General features: G+C 40.0%; 1 protein-coding gene across 2 annotated transcripts; it reads left to right on the forward strand.

Annotated features, from left to right (window-relative positions):
* Positions 1 to 46: 46 nt before the first annotated feature.
* Positions 47 to 22,892, forward strand: GABA-B-R2 (gamma-aminobutyric acid type B receptor subunit 2). Of its 2 annotated transcripts, none has more exons than XM_018519489.1 (17): positions 47 to 606; positions 7,368 to 7,505; positions 7,702 to 7,869; positions 8,528 to 8,881; positions 9,383 to 9,616; positions 11,406 to 11,466; positions 11,944 to 12,178; positions 12,308 to 12,548; positions 12,629 to 12,751; positions 12,918 to 13,028; positions 13,104 to 13,328; positions 14,004 to 14,186; positions 14,814 to 14,916; positions 15,187 to 15,298; positions 15,700 to 16,247; positions 17,138 to 17,404; positions 18,797 to 22,892. In XM_018519489.1, exons 1-17 carry the CDS (start codon positions 211 to 213, stop codon positions 18,988 to 18,990), a joined length of 3,693 nt encoding a protein of 1,230 aa, XP_018374991.1. In that variant the 5' UTR covers positions 47 to 210; the 3' UTR covers positions 18,991 to 22,892. The 2 variants fall into 2 exon arrangements, with proteins under 2 accessions (XP_018374991.1, XP_018374992.1); XM_018519490.1 differs by having other exon boundaries at positions 14,814 to 14,910.
* The last annotated feature ends 121 nt before the right edge of the window (positions 22,893 to 23,013 follow it).

Genomic DNA, 23,013 nt, shown 5'->3' on the forward strand with positions numbered 1-23,013 from the left:
CGGAAGCGATCGTCGTAACACAAATCGATCGCGGATTTGCTCGCCGGCACCGGGGAATTGCAGGGCCACGTCGAGTGCGTCGAGTACCCAGGTACTTTCCAGGGTCGTTTCTTCCGTCATGCGGGCGGAAGTCGGTGGACGTGCGGCGTCGACCGTCGCGCGGGGCATCTCGTCGGGCTTGTACCCGGTGGTGATCTGGATGAGCACGAGATGAAAGCGCGAGTTACCTCCACATCGCGGGATGTCGTCGGGATTGACTGGGTGAAGGGGAGAGGACGGAACGGGATGAGGACAGCCGGGGAAATGTCCAGCACGGTGATCGGCGGTAGCTCGAGACGTCGTTCGCTGATGCTGCTCACTACGATCGTCTACTGCTGCTGGCTGCTGATGATCGGCGAATGCGTCGGCCAGAAGCCGATTAATCTCGGCGGCAGCAAGAAGCGCGACGTCTACATCGCCGGCTTCTTCCCGTACGGCAATCACGTGCCGGAGGGTCACATCGGCCGCGGCGTCATGCCCGCGGTGAAGCTCGCGGTGGAGCACATCAACGAGCACCCGACGATACTCAGGGACTATCGACTGCACATGTGGTGGAACGACACGGAGGTGAGTTGATTTCATGAGTTCCCTGTGAAATATAATAAAATATAGTTCAATCCCTTAACGATAGTTAACCAATCCCTGAATGTGAATTTATCTCTTCTTCGTGGATTTATCACTTTTTCAATAAGAATACTCCTTCTTTTCTGGAACACGATGTTACGCTCTTTCCTTTTGTCTTTCTTTTTCTTTTTTCCAATTATCTGTTCTTATGTATTGTTCAAGACTGATTCTTTTTCATTATTATTTTATTACGGATCCGCCCAAGTCTTTTGTCGAGTTATGAGCAGTTATGTAGTACAAGGCTCGTTAAAGATTAATAAATTATTAATTCGCTTATAACATGTTCTCTAAATTACTGCTCAAATATATTTCTCTCAATCTTACTTAGATTAAGATTAATAATTCTTGATCGGAATTCCCAATTGTTGAATAAATAATGATATTTAATAGGCGGTAATGTAGGGGATATATTTGAGGCCACTAGGGACTCTACAGATTCCCGGCCGCGTACAAAAATAACATGTCCAATCGAAAATTGATCAATTATTCGTAGATTGGATATTTACATCTTCTTTCGTCAGTCTCCAAATATATTTCTCAATTTCGATTAAATTGAAGACGATGACTGATCAGAATTCCTGAAGACTTTTCATAAAAATGTCATGACTTTTCTCCTCCATTTCTTTCTGTTTTCCATTGAAATGTAAGAAATCTAATTTAATACGTAAGAGAAAAAGTAGTATCGTATATGAAATCCTATTTCATTTTTAATAGCTTGGAAGCTTCCAATTTCGGTAAATGTATTTAATGAAACATCAATTTATAGGAGATTCAATACTTTATAACGTAGCGAAGTGGAGAGATAAATGCAGTGAATTTTTAAATTTCATCTTAAGAGAAAATCACGGAAAGCACTTTAGAAATAATTTTTCTGGTAATATAAATCATTGTATATAAATTTGCAACATTTATTAAAAAATAATAAATATATATATATGAAGACTATGTACGAAAGAATTCAAATCTTAAAATGTAGATTATAATTATTTACATGTAATATTATATCTAATTTTCTGCTTAGTAGCATGATTGTAAAATTGAGTTACATTATCGCAAACCTACTTAAATTCCTTTCCTTGTATCTACAAAACTTTTTGTACATCTATAAAAATTGTAGATCAGTAAAAATATACAACTGTCGGATGGTTGAAATTTGTGTACTTTAGAAAAAGATTCCCTTAAAAACAAGTAACGTAACAAAACCATCGGATGTAGAATTTTTGTATATTCGTAAGAAATTTCTCGAAAATACGTAATATAATAAAACCGGCCAAACTAATGTTGCTCCGAGGGACGGAAACATTCTCTATCGGTATACATAAAATCCATATAACCCGTGTATACGGATAACCATGCCGGGTTGAGAACAAAATGTAAGACCCACCGGTGGATATGCGGATTTTCATGAGAGAAAAACATGTTCCACCATTAGATATATATAACGCTGAACACACATGAGAAACCGATATGGCATGATAGAAGCAAATTTAGCGTTTATGCAACGTCATCGTAGACTTATCGTTCACAATCGTATCCTATAGATCTGTTTCTACAATTCTTTCAATATCTCAGTTAAACGACTGCACATGTAAACGTATATGTACTTTTTTATTCAACTTATCGATCTGTTCAACTCAATTAATAATTCATGATTCGAACGTTAGCGATAATAATACGAATCTGTTTAAGTTTTATCCAAAAATATTATGTATGTGTCCGTAGAAACTAGATAATGAAAAATAGAATTGGATTTCAACGTGCGAAAATGCAATTGTAAAATTTAGGTCAAGGAACGAATCAATTTTTATCGTTGGAAAACTTTTAGAAAATGAAAGAGATATAAAATGTATATACATATTTATCGCAAAATATCAAATATGAAATTTGATACTTGTAAACTGAAAAGCGCGATTTGATCTCGTTCTTTCTCCTAAATCTATTATCGGATTTTTTAAAGCAGACTCGTGTGTGTCTGTTTTACACAGATTGACGCGCGGAAAGGGTGGTTCAGTGTTAGCGTTATTACATCCTGAAAAGTTATTTTGCTATGTTATTATTATCACACGGCAGCGTCTCGACGTCAAGTGCATAAAAATAGCGTCAGGCCGTATGCGACCATGTTCACGCTATTATCTGTCGTCGAGCGCTACCTCTTTTCTGGAAATTTCGCACCTCGGATTTTGCTATTAAAATTTTTCAGAGAATAATATTATAGTGGGAAATCTAATGAAATTCTCTTTACAATTATATTTTTAATGGGTTAGTGGGTCGACCGCAATGTTATTATCATTTTTTTTTTTAATGTACTGGAAATGGCCTCCATCGGCGGCGAACGTGACATTCGTTATTCTTTTATTTATTCTAATAATAAAGTCGAATCCGTATATTTGTTTTTTCAAAACAATATTAAATTGAAAACAGCTTATCAATATTGTCGAAACCGTTAATATTTTTGTAAAATAATTAATCGAATAATTCTTAATCTGTTTCCATTTATTTGTTTATTTGAAATAACACGTTATTTAAAAAAAAGCCATCAATTTTATCTGAATTTTAACACCAGACGCAACATTAATTCCTCTCCATAGTTTTACAGTGAGGTAATAATATTTTTAAAGAAGTAATATTTTTAAAAATTAATCTAATTAATTATTAAATATTTTCGTTTTGAAACAGCATCAGAAATATGGTCGTACGAAGTACGGACAACTCGCTAGCTAGTTATTAATAAAACTTTTATTGATATTGATTTTTTCGTGTGCGCCACCCTGTTACATTATACATTTTAAAACACGCTCCGATTCGCTCAGCGCATCGAGACTGAAACACATAAAGTCGTTATTACGAATCACCATGTTACAGCCGCGCGAAAATGATCTCCACTCGGGATAATGGTAATGGGGACAGATGCGGAATACGTTTTTTTTTCCACTTTACGAATCGAGAATTAAACTCGCCGAAATCGCAGCTCCGAGCAAAATTCGTCGCGTGAACGTGACGCATTTGGATCTGTCGAGAATATTTGACGGGTGAACGCATTGTCCCGAGAGAGAAAGAGAAACAGGGTGAGAGAATCGGGATCGCGTATATAGGAGAGGGAGGAGGGTTGGGCTTTGCCTTTGCCAGCCATCGCCGATGTTGCGCATCGGTCGATACATCCAGCCAGCAACCGCCACTTGTATCTCAATTTCCGCTGAATTAGGGAGCTATCGATGCGGGACGATTTATCGCGTTGTTTACCGCCGCGATCGCGACGGCAGCGATCGTCGCGAATTTCGCGAAATCCTCTTCGATTCCACCGCAAAATGAACGATCGTCCGCTCCGTGTACAGACTGCTCTCTCTCTCTCTCTCTCTCGCCATTCTTATTTCTCGCCACCCGCACCCGCGCCGCGCGACCGTGTAGGTATTTTTCGAACGTAGACCTTAGACATCGAGACACGTTCCGGTTTCCGTCTGCACGTCTGTACGTCGACCGTGTATAATGTATACGTAGCCTCCTAGCCGCCTCTCGAGTCGCTCCGACCTAGAGAGGTAGACGTGGGGAAATTGCGGAGAAAACTTGCTGGAGTAGGAGCGCACACCCGAGTCAAGGATACCCGACCGCGACTGCAACTTCGAGGGGGGAAAACTTTAACGTTTACCTTTCTCTGTAGCGTCTGGAAGTATATACATATATGTATATACGACACCCATACGAACTCGCGCGAGAGTCTCGCGGAATTGGGTCCCTTCATGGCTGACGTCTGCATCCGAAGGGGTGGCGCGGATCCGCGAGCGAGCGAGCGAGTCGCGCACGCCTTAAATTATAGATGGAAATTTATGCGAGCGCTCTATGGGTCGTGCAATGCCTATGAAAAACAATGCGCGGGCGAGTCGTTGAGTGGAACTGCGAGAGAGTGTAAATCACAGCTTTCTCATTTTCGAGAAACGAAAGGGTTTGCGGAGGACACTCGACGTAAGATATTTTCGGTACTTACCCTCTTTTTCACAGCATCCGTCTGCGAGGGAAGCGTGGAATTTTATTTCATTCCCTAAATTGACGAGAGAGAAAGAACGGGAGACGCGGTTATTGCGCCTTTTAACAAAAGTACGGGGTGTTATTGTTGCGAGCGTGCGATTCGAGCTGCTATTTTTTGTTCTCTTATCGACTTTCTCTCTCTCTCTCTCTCTCTCTCTCTTTCTCGAAATATAGCAGAAAGGATGTAGAGACCTGTCGGAAATTTTCTACACGCGTGCTTTACTCCCGAAGCGTCCGCTGACCGGAATGAAAGAATGCAACGAGATTATCTCGTTAAATATACTTGACGTACTTTCGATAAAGCGCGACGCTCTTTACATGCATATATATTTTATATATATATGTATATATATATATATATATTTAACGTTAGTCTGTGCATAGCCACGTAATATAACATTATCCCTCTTTTCTTCGCAATGGAAGGTAAACAGCCGTGAAACAGTCTTTTTTTCTTCAACATAATTTCTCGTTCGCTGAACCCGGAGAATCGTGTCGCGATTTACGACTTTGCGCGCTTATGCTTGGAAAATCGCTGAGACTTCCAGACATATCGAATTATGAGAGAGTCTCCAAGTTAGCCCCGGAGGAAGCTGAGCTAACGACAAAAAGTGGAGCAGCTTGTACAAAGACTGAAAAGATTAATCGCTTCCGACTACTTCCGCCGAAAGGATATTGTGAGCTGTGTTTTTCTAGTTTTCTACGATCGGTGGACAATCGGAGACCACGTGGTATTTTCAAGTACGCTACCAGTAGTTACAGTAAACACGCGTGTAGACGCGACTGGCTATTTTCGTATATTTTTCATTGTGAGTAGCATTTTTTTGCTCGCCAATCGATGCGCATCGGATTTGATTAATTCAACCGTGTAATCGAGCGATGCAGTTTAAAATTAATTCTTTCCATTTTCTTTCGCGAAAGAAATTACTGCTGGAAATCGACGCGTCGAATTTTCCGCATGGGCGTTCCGCGACACGCAATCGCATAATTAAGTTATCTACCGCTCCGTTCAATCGATATCGCTTTCGTGATTTAACCCGAGACGTCTAAGCGCAAAGAGATCTTTCCTTTCGTAACAGTAGATTATTCTTTACTATTCGCTGTGACAATACAGCCCTTGTTGTTCGAGATCGATAAAATGATACCTCTCCTCGTTTCCATAGCACTTCGTACTTGAAACAGGCTCGGATTTATTCTTCTTGCCAGCTTCTTCTTTTCAGATCTCTGCTGTGGAGCGGATCGTTAAACGATGACTAATGAACTTACGAGTTCTTCCTTGAGTTGCACGAATCTATCTCGTAACATAATTTCCAAGGACGGATTTTTATCTCTGCTTCGTGATAACCAATGTATCGGAAATCGATGTAAAATAAAATGAGGGGACATGCAATAAACGTGAGACGGAATCTTCTAAGTAGCGATAAATGTGGATTAAATTTAAAAAAAATTTTTGAAGGACAGTCGCGCTCACCTTTATGAATTTTTAAATAAAGAATTAACCCGAGATAATGTAAGTAGCTTGTGACGGAATTATGAGGACGGAAAATGCATGAGAGAAAAATAATGGCGCAACAGCAGCAACGGGGGAGCGATTCAGAAAATGTTGCCGGCGCGAAATATCTATTTTGAAAATAATCTTCATTGATTTTGTGTGGAAATCTCAGACTGCTCATAATATAGATTCAGCGCTTCGTACGCAGGTAGAGGGACTCGTTTCGTTTCTGTCCAGCCAGAATTTCTATTTTCATCTGTACAATTATATCCTTTTACATCTTGTCTTCGGAACGGGGTCATCCACGGTGAACGCAAAGAGAATGTAGCGATACGTTGGAATCAATTTTCATGTGAAAAAGAACACTCGAAACGGTGCTGATATCAAAGGAGCATGTAGACATCGCGACTCAAACGGAATATGCGATGTCAGTCCCAATGATCGTCTGTCGCCAAGATAACTCATAGCTCAAAGATTATTCCTGCTTTAACTGTTATTTCAGCTACAACGCACAAAGCGCTAGCATTCTATCCGTTCGCATTATATTTATTTCAGCAAAAATTCAACTTTCGAGAACAAAGTTTTTCCTTTGACGGAATATTTAAAATACTTTTCCTATTTTTATTATAAAAAAAAAACCATTATAATACGAATAGTTAGAGTTCCCTACGCTTCCTCTCCGAGGTAAATAAAATCGAAGAGTGTATGTGTGTCTGTGTGTGTGTGTGAGAGTGTGTTACTCGCATTTATAAATACACAATGTTAATCCCGCGCAAGCTTCCGGACTAATCTTTCGATAATTAGAACAACGCCCGATATTATGATAATATTTTCCCTTCCCTGCCGATTTGGCATTCTATTCTCCGCTCTTCTCTATTTTCTGGCTGTACACCAACAAACACTTGTTGATTCTGCAAATATCAAAGAAGATTTTTGATATAAGAAATGATCACTTTTCATCTTGAAAGCAAACACGAACCGTGAAAACATGAGAAAAAGTAACATACGACGCATTTCGCCATATTACGCCCAATATTTTTTGCGATTTTAAAGTACTTCTCATTTTATCGTATCTCAGATATTTTCTTGATTTCCACCAGACGTTTCTTGAGATTGCCTTGAAATTGCATACTTTCATAATGCGAAAGTATTAAGGGAAACGAACGTAGGTAATAAATCGCATATATTGCAGTGCAGTGCCGCCGTCGGGATGAAGGCGTTCTTCGACATGATGCACAACGGGCCGCACAAGGTGATACTCTTCGGCGGAGCTTGCACACAAGTCACGGATCCGATAGCGAAAGCCTCGAAACACTGGCGCCTTACGCAGGTAATGCGACGGTAAAACGTTGTCGTAAATATTCATGACTTGCGGGAGACAGTTCCCTAGCTTGCTCTTTTTGCTTATTTGCATACTACCACACAGACACGTGTACACGCATTGAGGGGGGGTGATGAAAAACAGAAACACCTAAGGGAGATGTGATTTTTTTATCAACATTCGCTCTCTACTCTTATTGTTGCAGCTCAGCTACGCGGACACCCATCCTATGTTCACAACCAATAGCTTCCCGAATTTCTTTAGGGTCGTGCCGTCGGAAAACGCCCTCAACGCACCGCGAGTGGCGTTGCTTCTGCATTTCAACTGGACCCGGGTCGGTACGATTTATCAGAACGAGCCCAGATACTCACTGGTAAAAGTTCATTTTGATGCAGCGATCAAGACAGTACTTGTCTGATAGTAAAACTGAATGAAAAAAAAAGAGAGAGAAATAAAATTTATAAAATTTAAAATAATTTTCTATATTGTGAAAACTTAAGGTACAACTTCGAAAGGGTACTTTCTGTACCCTTTCGAAGTCGTATACGTTTTTATCGCAAACGTAATTAAATTTAATAACTTAGATTCCGTTCCTTCAGCGAATACCCTCTTCTTTGTTCGTGATGTAAAAACTCGGTGTACATAAAAGGAAAATAGGAAATGTTGAAAAATCTCAAGACTTCCTTGTACATTTTCCACGCGTTAGATACCATTAAGAAAGTGATTCAAACAGCGATTCTCGACAGTTGGAAGCAATTCGAGGAAATGAAAGGGTTAATTAATCCCGTCGCGAGAGCGCGTCGTTCTCCACGTGCGCTCGCGGGCGTGGGTGATGTATATGTAGCAACTGTTCCATTTACATTATAAATGGAGATTTGCCGTCGCTAGCGGCCTGCTTGAACAAGCTAAATGCGCGAATGCGCTCACGTTATGGCACGTGATAAGCATTTGGATTGAAAGCTGCAGGAAAGTCCTCTCTCTCTCTCTCTTTTTCTCTCTCGTCACACTCTCCCTGCGAATCTCCTTTCCAGGTGCACAATCGGTTGGTGGCCGACCTGGATGAGAGCAAAATGGAGCTTGTGGAGACGCTAAGTTTTGCCACCGAGGTGACAACGGCGCTCGAAAAGCTTAAGGAAAGAGACGTGAGGATCCTCCTGGGAAATTTCAACGAGGCGTGGGCTAGACGGATATTCTGTGAGGCTTACAGGTTTGGCTTATATGGCAGAAAGTATCAGTGGGTCATCATCGGGACTTACACCAGAGAGTGGTGGTTGCGCCCGGGTGGCGGATGTGCCCCCTCCGAGCTGTCCGAGGCCCTCCACGGTGTCATCCTGACGGATTTGCTTCCGCTGACGACCGAGGAGCAACATACCACGTCCGGAATCGTGAGTGAACCGCCGCATTGACATTTTTACTGTTGGTTTTCGATTAAATCCGCGCGGATCGCTCCGGGGGAAGTCGGATCCTATTTAATTTAAAAATTACTTAACCTCTAAATTAGAATTGGTCGAAAGATCGTTAATGTAATTTAATCATATCCGAGGTCCTCTTTTCTCGGCAGAAATGCGACGTAATGTTATTTCTTTCGTTCCACGTGAATAGCTGAATACGATTCTAAAAGGATTACGGAAGAATCGCGATTCAGATTGGTTGTAGAATCCGCAGATGGAGCACGGTACTTCGAGTATCGTACGTAGGTATGCATGTCTGCTCGATTGCATTTCTGATGGAATACGGATCCCCGAAAATTGCGTTTAATCGCGCCTCGGAGCGACCGAGAACGATTCAAATGGAAACGGCATATATACGACGAGTCTTTGAGATTCGTCATATGCAAGGGCACGCCTGTTGCGTCTCTATTCGATTTTATGTGTTTCACCCCTCAGACCCCGGACCAGTATTGGAAAGAGTACGATTCGAGACGGGGTAACGAGTACTCCAGATTCCACGGATACACGTACGATGGTATCTGGACGGTCGCCCTGGCTGTGAAACATGTCGCGCGCAGGATACGACACTTCCATCGTAACCAGACTATATCCGACTTTCGGTACAGGGACGTATTGTGGGAGAAGCTCTTCCTCGATGCCCTCAGGAATACAAGCTTCGACGGTGTCACGGTAAGCTTGGCCCGCCTCGCAATTTCGCGCCGCAACGACGCCCCTTCTCCCTTGTGCGCCGAACACAAACCGGATAATGTCATTCGACATAAAACCCTTAGTGCTAAAAACGAACGCCATTATAGAACGTGCCACACAGTAAGAGTAAAAAGCTGCAGCAGCAGTTTTCTGGGCAGGTCATCTTGGATAAGTAAGATGACAAAAATGTCACCTTATTCGAGTTTTCTGCTCCTCTTTTATCGCTAATGAACACTTTTCAACAGCCTTTAAAAAGATATTGTAATTCTAATCCGTGTATTTACTATTTGATTTCTATTATAACTGATAAACGGAAAATTCTATGAAAGAAAATTGTTACATCAAGTAATTCTGTTTAAAAAAAAATTATCTTGAAAGTCTATACTAGTTTTCTACTTTTCGTTGACGCCATCGGTTGCTAACGAGTTTCTAAAAGATATCTAAAAAGTTAGGTAACTGTAACAGATTAAGACTTTTTAATGTTTCATAAATTTAATTTTTCTGATAACTTTCTTAATATTAAATTATTGAGTTTGAAAAACACGTTCTGAGAAAATGTACTACAAATATATAATTTAACTTTTCTACTTTTAAGTGCTTTCTTTTGTTTTTCTTAAATTATAACATTAATATTGTATATCACTTGTTATATTTGGGCTGCAATGAGAATTTTGGATGAAAATATTAAGATTTTTATTTCTCATAGCTATGCGGCCGTTTTCGATTAAAATAAAAATTTCTGTTTATATGATATTTTTTTTCGCGTAATCGCCCTAGTAAATTCTGAAGACGTTTCATACTGTTTTGTGACATATATTTGTATTTCATGGAGAAAAGAGAATTCCGCGCTTGGATTATCATCTTTAGCTTTAGCCTTTTAACGATAATTTCCGTAATTCAAAGCAAAATATTTCTCTTTCCGCGCTCGATTGATTCTCGTCACTTAGCTCCAATTCGCCAAGTTGTTATTTGTGTCGAGGGCATTGAGATATCTATTGTTGCCGTGAGACTGCCCCCGGGCATTGTAGAACCGAGAGGAACTCGCTTGACGACAGAGAATAAGGAAGAAGAAGAAGAAGAAGGAGACGTTTATAAAGAAGGGTGAAGAAGATTGGAGAACGGGTCTTTACATTCTCTCATTAGACGAGCGACAACCCTTGCTTTCAATCGTCGTATGCGTGGGTTTGGTGACGACGAGCTGCTCGACACTTTGTGCCTGTCATGGACAGAGAGATGCGAAGGAACACAGGCTGTGTTTCTCAGTAATCAACATTCGCACTACCGCGCGTGTTACACTTGACCGTCTTTTTGTCCGACCCCGAGTGTCTTCAAGCGCAGGCATCACTTTTCTACATACACCTAACTGCGCGAGCGTTACCGGCAAACTTAATGAGTTGCCTCTTTTTCCCTTCTTTTTTGCAATTTTTCTCTTTGTTCTCTTTCTTTCATTCGTATATATACCCGTGACGCAGTGCTTTGCAATGCCACGGTTGAGCACGTTTTAGTAAAAAGGGATGCATACATGTATGGTAGCAATAACAGAGCGGGAGAATGGGACCGATCGGTGGTGAACCGAATTGAAATTAAAACGAAATCAAAAACATGACAAACCGCCGGGCGAGTTAGCGGGGCAAATTGGCATGAGTTGATAGCGAGTTGAATCGGTGAGCGCGGGCTTTTATTTTAAAATTTGATTCACGATCCCGATCGCCTGTGGTAACCGTTCTGTATAATAACGCGACATGAATGTGAGAAGTTTAACATTTTGCAGGGACCGGTCCGCTTCTACGACAATGAGAGAAAAGCGTACATTCTTCTAAAACAATTTCTGGGTAAGTTACTTCTTGGTACAGGGTGAGTCGGCGCGGGGAGAAGAAAGAGAAAGAGAAAACTTCGCATTTAGAATTAAACAGATAAAGTACCTATTTCGAAATAAATTTCAGCGTACTGGCTGTAGTTCAGCAATTAATGAAGGAATTCAAATGAAAAATGTGTCATGTAGAAAGCGCGGATGCAATTCCGATTCAACAAAAGAATTTTTTTATATTGCGCTATGGATACGAATTCGAACAGTTTCAATTAGGTGTGCTATTTCTTTTTTTGCTCGATATCGGTGATCGGGTATTTCGCATGAGTGGTGTAATTTACGGACCAGTGCGTACATTTCCCGCGACCGACTCGATTTTAATAATAATACAGATATACGGATATTAAAAATTGCTCGTGTCGAAATAAGCGCTCTTAATACAAAATAGGAATATTATTATTTGATCGGTGTGCGCGTTCCTGATTGAATGTAAACTTTTTAGACGGTCGCGAGGTAAACGTAGGCGAGTACGATAGCATAACTGGCGTTCTGGATCTGACGAGACATAAGGCCTCGCTGTGGAACGGGAAATCGCCACCGAAAGACAGGACGGTTCGCATCATCGAGCACTCCACCGTGGACATCACGCTGTACGCGGTGCTAGCCTCGGCCGCTAGTGTCGGTATCGTCATGGCATCCATTTTTCTCGCCATCAATATCAGATACAGAAATCAAAGGTGACGGCTCCGCCATAATATGTAACAATTATGCAACACGCGCGTAACACGGTTCCTCCATTTGGCTCCCAGATTACATTCTCAGTCCCAGTCCAGTGCGCGGCTTACGCGCGAAACTCAATATTACAGATACATCAAAATGTCATCGCCCCACCTGAACAACCTTATCATCATCGGTTGTATACTGACCTACAGCAGCGTTATCTTCCTCGGATTAGACTCGCAATTATCGAGCGTAGCGGCTTTCCCGTATATCTGTACGGCTCGAGCGTGGCTGTTGATGGCTGGTTTCTCGTTGGCCTTTGGTTCCATGTTTTCAAAAACGTGGCGTGTACATTCCATATTCACTGATGTGAAGCTCAATAAAAAGGTAACTCGTTAACGACTGTATAGTAAGAGCACGGAGCGCATTTTCGTGTTCAACGTTAACGAGCCCATATCGTGATTCAGGTTATAAAAGATTACCAATTGTTCATGGTCGTCGGGATATTGTTGGCTGTCGATCTCACGATCATGACAACGTGGCAAGTGGCCGATCCGTTTTATCGGGCGATAAAACAAATGGAGCCCTATGTGAGTACAAAAATATGCAAAAAATATGTTTGCTAATAAACATACGTTTATTTTATAAATTTCGGTATATTCCTCTTTCTATACATTTTCTATCGTAATTCGCCAAATTAATTCGCGAATTAATTTGTAATGGTCGGTTAATACGCGAATTGCCTCTAAATTGCAGCATCACCCTTCCAGCGAAGATATAATAATCATCCCGGAAAATGAGTATTGTCAGAGCAATCAAATGAATATTTATCTGTTTTGCATATATGCATACAAAGGCCTTTTAATGGTAAGTTAAGCTGAATCGCTAAGCGCCTTGGCGGATAAAATGGCATACGATAGGCACTTACCCGACCGCTTTCAGATATTTGGTGCCTTTCTGGCATGGGAAACGCGGCACGTTAGTATACCGGCATTAAATGACAGTAAATACGTCGGGATGAGTGTGTACAACGTTGTTATAATGTGCGTCACTGGTGCAGCTATAAGCTTCGTGCTGACTGACAAACAAGACGCCATGTTTATAATGTTGGCGGTGTTCATTATATTTTGTAGTACAGCCACTCTTTGTCTGGTTTTTATTCCTAAGGTACGTTTTTACCTCTCACTTGTATTTTATATTTTATATTGACCGATCTTCGATCGTAGACGATCGAAGAGATTAGCTAATTGAATGCCTTCCACTTAGCATTTTTCCAAACTGAAACTTTTGTCAAACGGATTTAATTTTAAATCGCTAAAGTCTTACAAAAGTTTTCGTTCATTTAAGCATGATATTATTGATTCGTTTGATACTGTCTATTTGTCGCGCGTTTACTCTCTTCAGCAAGTTTCTTATTACAATAAAATCTCTACAGAGCTCTTTTTCAGATTTCTCTTGCTCAGAATTCAAAGTCGACATACTTATTTAAAGAGAGACTTTTTAATCATATACTGTGTTAATCTTAAAATTTATATTTATATTAGAGAAAGAGTATTTTCACATATATGTATCTTTACTGTTTACATTTCATTTATCCATATAATTTTCTTTTCTTCTGTTATTTTATGTTAATTTTATAATACATTTCCTTTAGTTAATGTTTCAAACATATTTCGTGTTTTCTTTATACGCATGTTTTTAAAGGACTTGCCCTAGAGCATTAATAAAACATTTCTATCTATCTTATTCTCGGGGTAAGACCAACGAGAAGAGAGAGAGAGAGAGAGAGAGAGAGAGAGAGAGAGAGAGAGAGAAGCCAAGTAAGCCTCGTGGGATTTTCAGGTAATAGAGTTACGCAGAAATCCACAAGGGGCGATAAATAAGCGGACCAGGGCGACTCTGAGGCCAATGCTGAAGATACGAAGGGACTCGACAGTCAGCGAACTCGATGAGCGTTTGAAGGAAGCGAAACTGACGAATAAAAAATTTCGAAAGCAATTGTTACAAAAGGATTCCGAGCTTCAGGTAAGCTTTCCTATTCATCGAACTTCCAAACGGCATTACAGCAAGTATTACTTCGTCGGAGTTATGAACTTGTTGTACAAGGAATACGTTACGTAGTCTATTATCGCAGAATCATCTTGTTCCTTCAAATTCTACGACGAATTTAGAATCGATTTTGATGCTTAACATTAAAATTAAGCTCTGTCAAAAGAATTAAGTTCGAGATAAAAATAAAGAAAAATAGAAAATGTATCATATAATGTATTTTAAATTATACAATTGTTTATGTTATTCTGCATTTATCTTTGTCTAAGAATCAATTTCACTAAAATATCTCCTTGATAAAATGTATGCTGTTTAATAAAACATCCATGCACTGGACTAATTTGAGGAAGGTCGATGGCGAGTTTCGATTAACGGAAAAGCGAACGCACCATCCATCTTAATTCGGTTATATATGAGTAATCACGACGTCATTGCTGCTTCGTGCAGTACTCTCTGCGAATAATAATCGAAAATTATTCTGATGGGCTCTTAGTACGCTTGCATGTTTAAGCAATATTGTTTAATCCATAAATGTTGCATTCATATCGAGCGTGTGCATGGCGGCCATAGAAAATTATTTTATTATCTCGTATTTTACTTCAGGGATTTTTAAGGAGAATGGGCGAGGAAGTTGAAAGCGAAACGCAAGAGACGGTCGATACATTGCCAGTTCCGAAGCCGGAAGAAGCTAAGAAGGAAGGTAAAGGTCCGTTTTATTCAAAAGAAGTTGTTATATTTATTAAATAAAATTAAAAACGCAGAATTGCACAGTATTCCGAAGTAGTCATTATTAATTAAAATATATTTTGGTTTTAATTATATTTTTCTCACATAAAAGACAATTTTTTAGAAAATTTTTTTTTATTTCAAACAAAAGTTATATTTTTGATTTAAAACAAAAGTTATAATGGGTGAATCGCAAACTGTGCGCCTATCAATGCGCGATATTAATAATTTTTGTTTACTTACTTGACAGGACCGTCGATAACCACAGAGACGACTGATGTTTCAATGTCAATGTGTAGCTTGAATTCGTCAACCGTTTCGCAGCCAGAGGGTGATTACGTCAACGTGGATCAAGTAGCAAAGTACGTCATAACGTTTGATATCAAACTCCACCTTTAGATCTAAACCCTTTAACGAAACGTAGTTTAATTGGCCATTGCATATAGACGAATTATTTGACAAAAGCAAATTATTTGCTTCGTTTGACGATCGATTATTGACAATTCAATAGTAATTTCGCGATATATAAAGGAAATTTAATAAAAATACAGTTCAGAAATGTATATTGTGATCGCAATAAACACCATGTCATTAAAATCACTTATAATGTTATTTGTTTTTTTTTTTTTTTCAAAATTTAAACAAGAAAGAATGAAATTTGTAACTATTTCGATAATCCAACCCTGCTGACCACGTCCCGGAAGTCTCCGGTGCACCCGATTTGCCGTCCAGCCTCAGGGTAGTCGCGTGGTGCTTGTTTTAGGAAAAGGGCATCCCTTTCGAAGGCCACGTCAATCATCATCGACAACGAAAGAGTGGCTATGACGAGCCAGGCGATCGAGGAGAGCTCTTCTCCAGGCGCTGAGGCGGCGTTGGACATGACACCGCCGTCGCTATCGTTAATAACAACGACGACAACGGCGATAACAACGACGACGATGACGCATATGAGGCATACGTGTGGCGCGGACGCGTCGCGGCGCAAGAGCATCTCCGAGGAGGTGGGCAAGGACAGCGAACCATTACTGAAGCGCCACAGGACCCCGGAGCCTCTGCCGACCGACGCTGTGACCACGCGATACAGTTTCGTGCCACCGGTCGTCGAAGAGAGCGACTCCGTGATCCTGGAAGAGACTGAGATCGCGAGACACGTGTGCCGCGTGAGGAGGAGGAGCAAGGACGAGCGCAGGGCGAAGCTCTCGACGCCGCCGCCGACCAAGAACGTCTCCTTCGGTGAGCTCCACGAACAGAGCTACATCGAGCACGTGATGCCATTTTCATTGCAATACGTGCCGAATCATCGGCATACCGGTAAGAATTGGTCCTCCGCGAAGAATTCTTCCAATAAGAGTCTGAACATGAGCCCCAGTTTTGTACGCAGATAATAGTTTTAACAAAAATCTACGAGAAAAAGGACATATATTTACTATTTCTTCCTCTTTCTTATTCTGTTGTATCTTTTTCTTATTTATTTCTCTCTCGTCCTTTCTCAGGAATTGTTAAAATATGACGGACTAATCAGAAGTATAGTTTACTCAAATCCAGACTCTTATTAAAGGATCCTTAGTATGGTACACGTATATAAATAAAATTTGTACAAAAAAAGAATTTTTATACTTTCAGTCGTTGCACACACAATCGTAAAATGTCTTTCAAAAGTATAAATTTCTCAAACGTTGCGAAAATACGTACAAGAGCTTTAAAAAGAATTCAGACTTTACAAGCTAGACCGTATTTATACAATATTTACTAAACTGAATAAAAAGGAAGTTTGGTAAATATTCAGGTCAGTTGAAATATCTTCAAACTGAAAGCAATTTTTATTAAAGCAATTGATTCACTTACTTCCATTTATGTGACGTGGAAAAAAAAAGAAAGAATTATTTTACGGATTGAATTTTTGATTTGCGTATTTATCGAGCCTTTTCAACTTGACTGTTTAACTTTGTGAGTATATACGTACACTATATGAAATTTTATGAGTCTGTTTATTCTACAAGTCCAGCAAGCCAACATACCGGACTAACTATTGTTATTTGAACAGCACGTCTGTGTTCCAACTTTATGATTGAGGTCGCTCGGCATCCGTATCCGAGATTTGATTTGTTTGGCTAGATTTCTCTTAGATGTAGAGATCTGCAGAACTCGCGAGACATTGTGCGCGGACGCGGAGCGATACGGCGAGTGTTATCTGTTGACAGGGAAGTACGACGAGTCGATGTCGACGATCATCCAGCGTTCGATGTCGGAACGCACGCGGGAGAAGTGCCTGCGGCTGCACATCGGTAGCGGCCATCCTATAGTCGAGTGCTCGCACCGCGTCGCACGCCGCATGTGCCGGCACACCGGCTCGAAGCTGCGCCATCAGGCGCGGCTCGAGTACGTGCAGAGCACCCCGAATGTCGCGACGATGCACAACGGCAAGCACGTCGCGGCGAATCCGCGCGATGGAAGCGGCGACGTAAACGGTACCGTCTCTCAGTTTCCTTCATTAAGCGTCTCTATCGGTCTGTACACAGCGTCGGAAATTTACGGAATACTAAACGCACATTCGTTCTGAATGCACGGAAAGAAGCAAGTTCACTCATTATTAGAAACCCTAATGATTTAGCAAATCTATATCAGTTTTCCATAACAATTAATTTTTAGACACGATTAGGTCATTCGTATTTTGCACGTTTCTTTTTTTCAAAAAACTAGAAGTGTTAAATTATAATAAAATATACAAAGTCTTTTTAAATACACAATCTTACAAATACTTTTCAAAAATGTTGAAGTATATGTAAGAAAATAATTAAATTTTTGCATATACTGTTAAAGTAATGAAAATTAATTTGGGATACGAACGATGACTCATCATGTGCAGCAAAAAACCGGAAAATTATCGTGTGTACTAAGGATTAAATTGTACGGTTGCAAGAAGGAAATTCGCTAATAATTAGAAACCCTATTGATTTAACAAATCTATGGTCGTACAAACATAATCAGTCTTCCGTAATTCATTCATTTAATTAAATATCGGAGTTGCATAAAACTATTGCAACATTTTGAGATACCGCAGATTTCTTGCTATACAAAATTAGTGTTGCATTTACGCCAAAATCTAGTACAAAAAATTGGTTTTTCTGCAATGAAAAAGATAAAAATTTTTGAGACATCAGATTAATAATGGAAAATAAAAGTCAGAGAGCAGTAATGTTTAGTTGTATAATATATGTTATTAATTTGTTCAATATTGATTTCCTGATATTAAACACTAAATTTTAAAATATTGGTAACAAATAAATTAATTGCATTCGAGTCTACATACATATATATATATATATATGCTCAGCAGCTATCACATCTCGCGGGAGATGTAAATTAAAGATATACTTAGATTAAAGTAGTGACGAATGTTTAATAACGAAATGAATTGCCGCCAACAATTAATAAAGTATATAACAATGTCTGAATAGCAGTATAATTACGCAGTGAAGTTATTGATATACGGCTAATTGAATGCATCGGATAATTACCTACCCAAGCCTCACGAAATATTCATACCTTCATTATTCGAGCGTTAAGGCCGATTAACGAAGCACTCTAATACACGTGAATGTACGTACGTATATACATCTATTCGGACATCAGCCTAATGTATTTCGTGTATTTTGAATATTTGCCTTCAAGAATGAAGGATATAGCAGAACAACAAGTTACAATAACGTCAAATGGAATGGCTGTCATAACAAGTTGTGTTATATGTTTGGATAACGTCGAGGGTGCTAGATTTTGATGTGGATGCAATAAAGTAGAGCCATGCTCTACAACGAACGCGTTGTTGAGACAGTCCTCGACCTTGATGTCCTCGGTTGCAGGTGGTTCCGCGGTGAACGTGTCAAAGATGTACAGCGCCGTATCGGACGGTGAACTGCTGGATCTGACGATTCTGCCGATCTTTCAGAAGCTCCTCACCGAGCGGCACAAGAGCACTGCCAGACGGGGCTATCGCTCGAATATAGCTAGTTGCCCGAATATATCCATCAAGTGCGACATCGTCGAGTACCTCTAACGGCCAAGCCGGCGACGACCTGACGCTTTCTCGGTTCTCCTCACCGCGCCGCGCGCCGCGCCGGCACGCGAAATCACGTTTCTCGTCACGGACATCATCGATCGTGTAGGACGTGTTAGATCGATTATTATCTAAGTTAATTATAGTTAATCTCGCGTTTCGCGCGAGCGTCTTTTAGATTGTTGCGCCCCGAGCGAGCGGTCGGCGACGTTGTTCGCGATAATGCATCGTTAAATCGAAGCGTACATTTCAGACAGTTTTTACCATTTCGTTGATTTATTTATAAGAATGGACGATGGACTTGGAATACCGTTATACCGTTATACCGCGCCACCGCAGCCGGGTTAATTAATTATTCGTTCCGTCTCTCGCGTCCTCGCTCTACTGCACTCGATATATCACGGTAAAGCGTGGACGAGGACAAAAAAAGAAAGAAAGAAAATTGGATAACGTAACGCTCTAGTAATAATAATAATGCTCGAATCGTGTAACTCTCTCAATCAACGAGATACGAGAAAGACAACGGTCGACGAATAAAGGTAAGACTTTTTCTATAATATTACACACGAGAGATATTTTCTAAAGACGACGATTATTTAAGAGTAAGAAAAGGCGAAACGGAAGAAGAAAATATAAAAGAGAAAATAAAAAGAAAATATATAAAAGAATAACGAATTCGAAGTTTAACGAGGTCTATCGCGAGCTCGAAGACTCAAAGTCACCGAAAATCCCATTATCTGCTCGTCTCACTCGTCGTTGTTTGGTTCTAGACCTAAACGGAGTAAATGTATGGATTTGCGCGCGATATTATCGAGCACACTTAGTTACTTGAACGTCAGTCAATAGATCTTGTATCTCATTAGTGACGCAGCATGTTACGCGACATATAACAAACATTGCGGTGAAGCGAACGAGAGGGAAAAACTTGGTACACATCCGTGATATAGTACACGCAGTTTCGAAAGGAACGAAGTCGGGGAGGAAGAGAGGGACGGGAGTCGTCTGTCTATGTAATCGATATAGCGTATCGTTTTCGGGGAAGTGGGGAAGAGGGTAGGTAGAACCCTAGCAGCGAACAAATATTGTTTAAATATTTCCTAGTACGACCGAAGAATATTTTTGTGACGCGACTTTGAAACATTGAACTAGTTCTAGTTAATGCGGTTAATCAATTAACGAATATATACCTTCGAGATATTTACATTTACAACACAAATTACAGGAAAACATAAAAAAAAAAAGAATACAAAAGATATTTGTTAGCCGCGGCAGATTGGAAAGTTATAGATTTTAACTATTGACTACTGTTGCAGTGATTTCCAATTTGTAAAGCATTCTTCGTTCATGACTGCGAGAACCCTTTGAAGAAATGAGGATTTACAAGCGTCTCCGTCGGCTAACAAATGTTTTACAAAGAGAGGGAGAGAAAGCGAGAGAGAGAGAGAGAGAGAGAGAGAGAGAGAAAGAGAGAAAGAAAGTGTGTATGTGTGTAAATATACAATCTATAAGGACTGTTAAAGCAGAGATATCGAGAGTATGTTAATTAGGAGCGTGTCCGTTCTCTCCTTCGAGAGCGCCCGTTTTCACGAGGCTCGCCAAATCTCAGGCCGGAAGGCGGCAGAAGCGGTATTTTACAAATACTAAAAGTAAGTTTTCCCTCGCGTACATTTCTAAAATAAATAACTATGTGTTTGTAAATATATGTTACAAAGTAATGTATATTCATTGAATATTTCCTACATACACATACGTACACAGATGGATACACAGACACATATATACACGTCTAACTTGGCGCGTCTAGCCAATTCTAGGGGGTAATTATGTGAACGTTCACCAAGTATATTTCGTTCTCCGCTAGGGTGCTGTGTTCAAAAATACCTCGAGAAGTATAGCGGAGCATGTTAATAAAATGCCTTCGGGTATATCCCTAGAACTGATAATTATCGAATCGAATCGAATCAATGCATGCATTGTCAATTGCCTCATATCCTTTCGTTTTCTACGAGAAGTAATAAAGAAACACGATTCCATTCTACGCGAATCACGACGAGGAGATTCTTCGGTTCGGGGAAAATCGAATTTGTATACATCTCTCTCTTGCCCTAAGACGGGGTGACTTTATATCATGCGAATGCGAATCACGGAGGAAAAATGTGCGGTTGAAAGGTAAAATGGATACACTGTTCCTTTATGCGAGTGAAATTGAGTTTTCGTTATTCCAACTTGCGAGTGAACTCATTAAAAGTAGAGCTCACTGAGTATTTCCGTGAGATTCCTAAGTTTCCTAAGTTGTGAGGTTCTCAGACGACGCGGCCTAAGTCAACGTAACTTGTGACGTGTAATTCACGATTCACGACCAAAGTTAACCAGAGAGGTTCTAAGAAGAAAAGAATAAAATCTTTCTTTTTTTCTCCTCTTTCCTTTTAATGTGACGCGCAATTGTTCTCGTGTAACAGTATCCCGTTTTACGGCACGGAAGTTCCGTCGTGCAGCTCGCGTTTAAATATAGAGACACAACGATTTCAAATTCATCAAAGCCGACATCGCGACTCTCAATTAATAACGGTCTCGCGTCGTTTGAACTTTTAACAGATGAAACGACGCTCTAAACAAAGCGATGCAATATATTCAGATAAATTAAGGATAATTTTATTTCCGGTCAATACCGGTCGCATGACGAAACATTCGACGCGTTTATACTCGTATTCCTACTGTTAGAGCATGATCTTAATATCCCGTAATAATTACGTAAGCCAGTGGTGTCGCAAGCCATGCCAAAAGTTTTTTACAAATCGTCGCGAGAGCAAAATAAAGAGAGAAAAAAAACCTGACAGCAATATATATATATACATATATGCGACTAATGTATGCGTGCGTGCAGCGAAGCTGAAGGCGATTATAAAGTAAGTGTGATAAGAGTTACGAAGCGCTCTTTCTTCGAGATACATACATCGGTGTAACATACGGATGTATCTTTGTGAAAAATGGGCGAATTAAAAGTGATCGACTGGAATTCATTCTGTAAAATCCGATTGCCAGACTTCGAAACCGGAAGATTGGCGTTAAAACTTCGTAGTTCTCTTCCGACGAGTCTTTCGACCTCTTCTCGTAAAGAGAAAAGTTTCTTTTTCCGATTCTCTCGATCAAATGATGTAATTCGAGCAGTTAAATTTCTAATAAGACCAGAAATGGAGTTAACAAGGATTGGATGCGATTTCGGAAACACTCTATTCCCGCCGATTTCTTTTAATTCAAGGATTATAGGAAAGTACCTAAAAGGTATTTTATTATCAGCAAGCACATTTACTAGCGAGGAGTAACAACGACTCTTCTGGGGGAGTTGATTAACATTTGTTAACATTGTTATCGACTTTTATATATTATTACTATTTACATCTCTCTATCTGTACATATATTTTCGCAAGAGACAATGCATGTATCGTCAATTATCACGCGTTTAAAATATCCATCGTACCTCCATTTCGAAGGAAAAGAACTCTGCAAAAAATAAGTAAATTTAAAGGGATTGTGGAGAGAGAGAGAGAGAGAGAGAGAGAGAGCCCATCTTGTGTGAATGAAATCGTGAACACAGTGTCGCAGGTCGCGTTCCCGTCCTTTTAGCTCGCCTATTTTTTGCAGTAGAAGAGTAAAATAGTTTACGAGTGCACTTACGTGACGATCGAGGCTCGTCGTAATGTGAGAGATTGATAGCATGCCGGCGGATAAAGATAGGATTCTTACAAGTTACCGGGCACGTGTGATATCTTACTATCTAAAGTCTATCGAGGTAATTGCTGCGCAAGGCGAATCTTAATGTTCACCGCTGTCTACTCTCAATAAAGTGGCTGTCATTCAATATAAATTACTTACTTTTTTAATTTGACCGTGACAAAAAAAAACAGGCGATTACATAATGTGTATTATATTAATATTTATAAATTATATATTAATATATACATAAATATGCTATTTAAAATACGCCACATATATATGTATATTACTTGAATTTTTCTCGACATT

Source organism: Trachymyrmex cornetzi, unplaced genomic scaffold, assembly GCF_001594075.2.
Source record: "Trachymyrmex cornetzi isolate Tcor2-1 unplaced genomic scaffold, Tcor1.1 scaffold83, whole genome shotgun sequence".
NCBI classification, from domain to species: Eukaryota; Metazoa; Arthropoda; class Insecta; order Hymenoptera; family Formicidae; genus Trachymyrmex; species Trachymyrmex cornetzi.